Consider the following 9,162-nt stretch of genomic DNA (forward strand, 5'->3'; position numbering starts at 1 on the left):
TATGTATATATGTGTGCATGTGTGTGTGTACACATAGGTATATTCATATATATATATATAAAAGAAAAAAAGGAGGGAAAAGATCTACCTTAAACCACTAACCTAGTTCTAAAACAGATCCTTTGTTTGATAAAATGCATGCCCATTGGCTGATAGGAGGGGACGCGGTGGATACTAGAAAGCTGATTGGTTAACTAGAAATCCTCAACATATATAAAAACAAGAAGCAACCACAGAATTCGCGCATAAGCCTGACGAATCCTACAGTGGATGAAACGCAGAATATTCAGTGTAGCTTAATCGCCATATATATTTTATAAATTACTAACTAGCTCTACCTACGTATTGAGCACTTTTGAAGTAAATACTTAAAGTTTACGCATAAATCTATACTTTCGTATATTAAATTCGTGTGAGTAAATGAAGTAGTTATATATATATATATATATATATATATATATATATATATATATAAAATATTACTTAATAGATGCTTTTCTGAAGAATCCTAAAAATGATTTTTTTTTCAGTGATGGGATAATTCGTCTATTGAAATTATTTAAAATATATTATTTTTAATTAGCGGGCTCCTTTCATAATATGAAGTTGTTAATAATTATTGAGTCAAAATAATACAAACAATATAAATTACTATAAATCCTCATTCCAAAAATCCGGAAACTTCGTATTTAAGTTGTGTAAAATATTTCGTTTTTTTTTTCTTCCAGGAAACGCTATACGAATGGAAGATTCCAATTGGTCTGTGGTTCTCTAGTACATTTGTCTTCCGTGTCATGAATGATGTAAGTTTGGATTTTTTTCTAGAACAACACCGAACTGATGTATAAAATTTAAAAGAGATTCATTTAACTGAAAATAATAGTTTTTGTGTTCAAAAGAAAGAATTTCTAAATTTCCAAATTCCTGTTTTTATCTTGAGGGTTATTTTCGCATCATTTCGACCAACGTCCATTTTTGGACATTGTCAAACCAGACAATTTTTTAATCGAATTCAAAAATCTGCACCGAAAGTTGCACGGAACATTTTATATAATCTACGGAGGGTAACATGTTCTCGTTCTGTCAACCATGATCGGTTAGATTTCCTTAGCAATTATATTCTGAGTATGGGCCACACTTAGGATTGAACCTAAAACCCTCAGAAGAGTGTCATTCACAGTTGAATTTTACATTATATACATACAAAAAATAGTGCAAAAGTAGTGCAAAAATTGACCGGCGGTGACCATACCTCTCTAGACTTCAGAGCACGTACAGCACCCGACATTACAAAATGGTCATTTATTTTAACACTGACCAGGCCCAACGTCGATTTTCTCCGGTGATATAACGAGAATCGGTATGTCAACATAATTATGTTGTGTATATTTAATTTGCATAGAGTACTAACCTTCAAATTTGTACTTGCAAAGTTTGTAAACTATAGAAAAGTATACATTTCATCTGCTGATATAACCTTGTTTTTGGATTGGTAAAAATACGGTTCAAACAAAGCAATCGTTTAATTATTGTTTTTCACACTCCGCTCTCTCAGTTGGAGGGTTAAATGGTAATATGCTGACGTAATCGCAAAAAGATATGTAATGCTAAATGCTCAGGTTGTCTAAATTCGGCAGTCCCAGAAAATATGGAAAATGTCTACGTTTTGATTAATAGTAACTTTTTGTACTCTTATAAACCACAAGCAAGATATATTGTAACTTGGCCGCAAGAGACTACTATTAAGACCGTGTCTACAGGTTCCTTGGACAACTTTACAGAATAATAGATCCACCACTTCAATCTGGAGTGAAATCAGCAGATAGCTGAGTGAAAAGTCGCAGGTAAATCTGTAAAAGAGGTAAAAATCAGCAGTCAAGTTTTTGCCTCTGTATATGGAATGTGCAATACATTTTATTCATCTAATATCTACAGAAATTGAAAGATTCCACTGAAACATGTATGTACATATGTATCTAATAATGTTTGTATAATAAACATACTATATACCTGCTCTCTCCTCAATTATACACGCTTCTATAAACATATGGGTTTCAGGGGATCTACATATAGAAAACGTAACTTTATAACAATTATATATATATATATATATATATATATATATATATATATATATATATATATATATATATATATATATATACGAGGGCGTGCAATAAGTAATGCTCCTGACCCACTTCCCATAGCAGGAGAGCAACGAAATTTGGCACAGTTATTAGTCTTTCTCTACATAGGAACCACCCAGAGTTATGCATTTCTCCCCTCGTTTGATGCAGCTCTGGAGACCATTTTTGTAGAACACCGTAAGTTGATCCTCCAACCACGTCGTGACTTCAGAAATCAAGACTGCATCATCTAGTAAACGCTATCCTTTCAAAAACAACGTTATGGCTGGGAAGATGTGAAAGTCAGAGGGTGCAAAGTCAGGAGAGTAGTGAGGATGGGTGAGGATTTCATAAACACACGCCCGTGCTTCTGATCTGGCGACATGCTAGTTGTGGACCGGAGCGTTGTCCTGCAGGAGGAGGGTACCATTGCTGATCTTGCCCCGCCTCTTGATTTTGATAGCTTCACTTAATTTCATCAAAAGTGAAGCATGATAGACCCCTGTAATTGTGGTACCCTTTGCCAGAAAATCTGTCATCACTACTCCGTCCTGGTCTCAGAAGACTGTGAGCATGACCTTGCCAGCGGAGGGCTGCACCCTTGCTTTCTTTGGAGGTGGTGAGTCCAAGTGCCTCCACTGCATTGACTGGGCTTTTGTTTCTGGATCATAGTGATGAACCCAGGTTTCATCCGGTGTAATCAGTGTTTTGAAAAACTTTGACTCATCTTCTTGGTACATCTCCAAATTCATCCTCGAGCACTCGACGCGTTCTCGCTTGTGGAATGGTGTGAGCAACATGGGAATCCATCTGGCAGACACTTTATGCATATGCAAATTACTATGAATGATAGTTTCCACAGACCCTGTACTAATCTTGACATCTGGAGCTATTTGACGAATTGTAATGCGCCTATCTTCCTTAATTGCAGCCTCAACTTGACGGACAGATGCTTTATCAATGGCAGAAGCGAGGCGACTAGGTCTGGGAGCTGTTTCCACAGACTTTCGGTCATGCTTGAATTCACGATGCCAGCGTTTTCCAAGGTCATATGATGGGGCATTATCGCCATAAGTTTCTTTCATTTCATGAAAAGTCTTCTGTGGTGTGCGTCCTTTCAAATACAAAAACCGGATCACTGCTCGACATTCAACAGGCCCAATTTCACACCTGATTAGTTCAAACACCTATACAACAGAAACCACGATTAGTTCAAACACCTATAAAACAGAAACCACGATATATATATATATATTCTACATACAACATGTGACCACATGTGCTTTTACTTTGCCCTCATCAGCCGCTAACCAGAGGTGATGACATGGTTTCGGTGGCTAAAGCGGGACTGCCACCCCTGGCGCCACCAGCAGCTATTGCTGCTGGGCAAAGCAATAAATAGGATAAAAAAAAATTACCAGGCATATTCAAGCCGAGGAGAAACGCTATTTTTAACTTTTTTCCTTTTTTAACTTTTTAATTTAAATTTTCCCCCCTTTCTTTCTTTTTCTTTCCTTCTTTCTCCCCTTTTCCCTCCTTTTTCCTCCCTTTTTGTTTCCTCTTTTTTTTTTCCAGAGCAGCCCGAGAACGGAAGAAGTGGACACTATTATTCTCTCTTTGCAAATGTCTTCGAATTGCGCCAGATCCAGCATGACGCCTGTCTAACGATTGTTTGCAGGCGACATTTTTGTTTTTTAAAATCCCTTCCAGTGACGCCTATTTTCGAAAGAAGCGAAATGGTGGAGTGTCCTAAAAATCATCGATATCCAACCTCGATAGGCATCACATTGCACATCCATCCCTTTTCTATACACTCGGCACGCACGCATTTTTACCGATCTTTCTTTCGTTCATGAGCCTCTGAGAAATTTTCTTCCCATGCGACAGTTAGCTCGATTAAAAATATACTCTTTTAAGAGTCAGACCAGAGCAAAATATCAGGCCGCTTTTCCGTTTGGATGATGTGCACTGGAAATTTCAACTATATCTTCAGATCTGCTGAAACTTTCCAATCCTTTGCCCCATTCAATAACTTCATATTGGTATTAAATTTATTTTTCCTCTTTGATGGACATTTGCCTTCCTGGCAAAATTGAACCCTGGGTTCACTAGTTGTTACAGGCTGTTTGTTAGCTAATATACACTGGGATGATATTATCTCAACCAGCACTTCTAGAACCTTGTTGTGTCGCCATGTAAACATTGGGAGGGATTTTGAGCATGCAGACAAGACGTGACGCAAGGTACCGCGCTCTTTTTGACATATAGTACATAGATCAGAATCTATATATCCCCATTGTTTGAGATTCGATGCGCATGGCAGTAGGTCATATGTAGACCTCAAAAGGTACGATATCGCCAGTGGTTCCATTTCGATTTAGGTGTTCCATGATAATTTAACTGGTTTAATATCACTCCATATTGTCCACGCACATTGCTTGGCTTGAGTAACAGCAGTAGCTTTTCTTTTTTCCTCCTCAAACATTTTTATTTCCTCGGTCACCATTTTTCTCTCATCTTTAATACCCATTTTGGAAAATGGGTCATGATTTGTGGATCCTAAACCAGCCCTGTCAACCTGAACAAAACCCATTATTTACTTAGTTCGAAGACTGGATTCTGCTTCTTCGATTGTTTTTGTAACTGACCACTTGGTGCCAGCTTTTACAGTTGGATGTGCTTCCCGGACAAATTCATCATTTGAGTCATTCATCATCATTTGAAGACGCACCTTTCCAACTTTGAATTCTTCTACCAATGAGGACAAAGGAAGTTGCAGGCTGCCATAATTCGTGTGTAACCCTATTTTAGAAAAACAGGGGGGAACTCCAAACCATTTACGTAGATATTTATTTGTGTGTTGTTCTATCCGTTCAATACGAGATAGTGCTATTTCATAAATTTGCATGGGGGTACGAAAGACGGGGTACTAATCCATATTGATAGCACCAAGCTTTCATCTTTCCCGGCAAAAAAGTGTTATTTATTGCCTCAAGTCCCTTCAGGGCCATGTTTTGCAATTCCATACCCCGATGTCTGTCTGTTAGTGGAATTTCGTAAAGGCGTCCTAGACTCTTCACAGGAATTTCTTTAAATGTCGGCACAATATCCTCTCCGACATTAAAGTGAATTTGCCTTACAGAACCTTTAATGATTGACAAACTTCGACTTTTCTTTGGTTAAATCCTCATTTTCACCGTTGTAAGAAGATCAAAATACCAGCCAAGCAAACACTTAGCAGCTGTTTTGGAAGGGACAATGATGGTAATATCGTCCATGAACGCTCTTGATGGAGGAAGAATTATTTGTTTATTAGTCGTAACCCCCGTTGTAGTGTTAGCGGCACTTCTTAATATAAGTTCCATTGCTAACACAAACAATAGTGGGGAGATGACGCACCCCCATCATAATGCCGATTTCAAGTGACTGCCATCTTGTAGTGTATTTTTTTATTGTAAACCTCATGAAAGCCAAACGAAAATATTTCATTATAATGTCCCTAATCTTTTCCGGAAGGTGGAAATAATTTAATGCCATATCAATGAATTCGTGGGGAACCGACCCATATGCGTTGGCTAGGTCAAGTCAAATTACATGAAGGCCTGATTTTGTCTTTTTGGCCGACATAATTGATTCCCAAATCATTTCCGCATGCTCCAGACAACCAGGAAACCCAGACACCCCAGCCTTTTGTACTGATGTATCTATATATGTATTACTCATTATAAAGGATGTCATTCGTTGAGCAATAACACCGAAAAATATTTTTCCTTCAATATTTAAAAGTGATATAGGACGGAAATTCGGAATACCTTTTGAATTCATCTCCTTTGGTATCCAAATACCGTTAGCAAGGCACCAGTCTTGTGGCACAGTACCCTGCTTCCACGTCCTCTGAAGGAGGTCAGTCAACCTTCTGAGGACACGAAGACAATTTTTATATAATTTATACGAAATTCCATTAACTCCTGGGGCACTACCAGCCCGAGCCTTATGTACGAAATCAAGGACTTCCCCAAATTTAATATGCTGGATGTCAAAGCTAAATATTGGGCCCTTTAGTATCGGTAGGTTTTCCATGAAAGAAATTGGAATATTACTCGACTCATCTGTATATGTTTTATATAAATGGTCCTCGATTTCCTTCTGTGATACATCAAGTTGGCCACTTTTTGATTCAACGAAAAGTTTCTTAGCGAATCCATATGGATTCGTATAAAATGATTTGCGGGCCTGGCGTCTTTTCTTTCGTTTCTTCCGTTGGTTTTCTGCTCTTGATATTTTTAGAATTTCTTGTCTAATTTCATTTAAGAGAATTGATATTCCCTCTTTTTCTTACATTAACTTACATATATATATATATATATATATATATATATATATATATATATATATATATATTCTGGAAAGTTTTTTAACCTTTAACACTATATAAACAAATTATTTACTTTTTTATATGTTTTATCATTAGTGAGTTATTTAATCACCTGCAACCAATGCATTAACTTGCTCTCTAGAAATCACTATAATTTAAGGGATCATATGTTGTTTACTATATATATATATATATATATATATATATATATATATACATATATATATATATATATATATATATATATATATATATATATATATATATATATATATATAAGATTCAAGCAAAGAACGCCAGAATGTTATAATTATTACGATGATACCTTTATTCTTTATAATATTAAGAGATTACTGAGATCGAATCACATGCGATTTGGTCGCTAATCTGAATTATTATTGTTTTTCAGATCCAAACAGCCGACAGAATCTGTTCCATGACTTCAAACGAAATTGGCCGAACTATTTCTGAATACCGCATTGAGTTTTTGAGGACGTGCCTTTTATAAGAGACGAAAGAAAGAATGAATAAAGTCTTGGAAGAATAACAGCCGGGTTATTTAAATATATGAAGTTGATCTTTTCAGGAAAGTTGAAAGAGCACGCGTACTCTCGAGAGAGGAAGAAAAGAAGAGAGACGAGGAGAGAGGGGGAAATAATGCTATATACTTTAAAAATAAAATAATGTTAAATAAGAGTCCTGCTATTTATCTTCTTTCTAACGGTGGATAGATGCGACACAAGGGTCGGAAAGTAGGATTGAAGAGACAGCACCTTAAAGAAAGAAAATGAAAAATCTCTGGGCTTCCCCGTCGGAGGAATCGCCAGGGGCGCTTCAGTCGATTAACAATGAACTAACTTCTTTGAACAGGGAAAAAGCTATTTCAGAAATGGCAGAGATTCTGTTGACTTTGGCGCGAGGGAAAAATAATCCTTGGCTGAAACACGTGAAGAAATACTGATTCTTGTAAAAACGCAATGTTTGTTATAATATCTTTAATAGAAAAATATATTTTATATAAGGATATGTTTTCTCCGTGATAAAAGCGGTATTAAATGCAAATTCAAACTGTAAGTTTGGTAAGCCAATTCACCGCAGCTTTTTGAAAAAATTAAACAAACATTTTTTTTATCCAGTTATTTATTGCGAACTAGTATCCTCATCTTCTAGTTAATTGTTTCACGATGTTTCGGCCAACTATTCTCCTTGCCTTCGTCAGATGGTTAACCGCGACGGGTAGGAACGCCGAGTCTCCTAACTGCATCCTAAGCAATTACTGCCTTCCATAGTTGTTGCCGTCTCACCGTGCTTTGACCGACATAGCCTCTGGCTGATTTTAGGTAGGATTAAAACCTCTATCTTCAGATAATGCTAGTACCGTAGAGATCCAACATCTGTATCCACTGCGCCTCGGGCCCAGAAGAACAATCAAGGTTGGATTTTTTAGTCCTATAAATTCAACGGATAGAGACGTTGAATCTGAACGGTTGCAGGTGAGCATTATCTGAAGATAGCAATTTCAGTGTAAATTGCAGTGGATAGAGATGTTGAATCTCTACGGACTCAAGTGAGCATTGCCTGAAGACAGCGGTTTCAATCCTACCCAAAGCCGACCAGAGGCTAAGTTGAAGATAAGAAAATTAAAAGATTCTGGACAATACATTTTAATCCCAGCATGATGGTATAGTTAATAACATTAATAACTCTTAGAAGCTTATTGAGTTGGAGTGATACAGACAATACTTGTTCTTGGGTTTTAGTTCACAAAACAGACTAATTTGACTGTCAGTAGTTTATTTGCACCTATTTATTTTAGCACTTATACGTTTTTATACTTTGTAACAGTGATTTTTACGTGGTGAGACGACAACCACTATGGAAGGCAGTAATTGGTGAGGATGCAGTTGAAAGATTCAGTTTTCCTATCCCGTCGCGGGTAACCCCCTGACGAAGGCCAGAGGAGTAGTTGGCTGAAACGTCGTGAAACAACAACTAAGAAAGATGAGGATAATAGTCCGCAATAAATAAATGGATAAAGAATACAAATTACTCATCTCGATAAGATTTCAAATTAATTAAATAATAAACATTTATTTGTTTATAAATCAATGCACTTTTCGACGTAATCTTGTCTTTATCAGGATAGACGCATTGTTTCTCTTTTCTCTTGAGATAAATAAGATGAAAAAAACACTGTCTATCCGGGTGAAGACGAGATTACGTCGAAAAGTACTTTAATTTATAAACAGATTCATGTTAGTTTAATTAAAAAGAAAATCTGCGTTGAAATGGCTTACCAAGCTTACATTTTGAATTTATTTTATTTTTGTTTTAAAGTAAAATCGTCTATATCTAAAGATTTGTATACATTGAATATATGTTGTTTTTTTTTAATCAATTCACTCCTTAACAAACACAACATCACTGAAATATATGTATACTCTGTGAATAAATGACCAGAATTTAATACATTCTAAATGAAGAATTGGGAAGAGAGATCTTTGATCACTATACATTTAAATCCCTGCATGGTGGCACAGTCATTGAAACAATGAGCAGAAAGGGAATTCCAAAATGTAACAGTTAAAGGAAAAGAATTAGAATAGAAAAATTTCCGACATCTTGGGCCCGATCAGTCTTGGAGTTGGATTTTGTTTATTG

General features: G+C 36.4%; 1 protein-coding gene across 2 annotated transcripts in view; it reads left to right on the top strand.

The window, feature by feature from the left end:
* Window positions 1-7,197, top strand: part of LOC145266520 (myelin regulatory factor-like protein) — a 220,868-nt gene extending 213,671 nt beyond the window's left edge. For both annotated transcript variants that reach the window (XM_080122274.1, XM_080122273.1), the window contains exons 22-23: window positions 729-803; window positions 6,911-7,197. In XM_080122274.1, the coding sequence (XP_079978400.1) occupies window positions 729-803; window positions 6,911-7,009 (174 nt within the window). In that variant the 3' untranslated portion in view covers window positions 7,010-7,197. The remainder of the gene's footprint in view (window positions 1-728; window positions 804-6,910) is intronic.
* Window positions 7,198-9,162: the final 1,965 nt, after the last annotated feature.

This window comes from Euprymna scolopes, chromosome 41 (genome assembly GCF_053919585.1).
Source record: "Euprymna scolopes isolate OS-2025 chromosome 41, ASM5391958v1, whole genome shotgun sequence".
Taxonomy (NCBI): Eukaryota; Metazoa; Mollusca; class Cephalopoda; order Sepiida; family Sepiolidae; genus Euprymna; species Euprymna scolopes.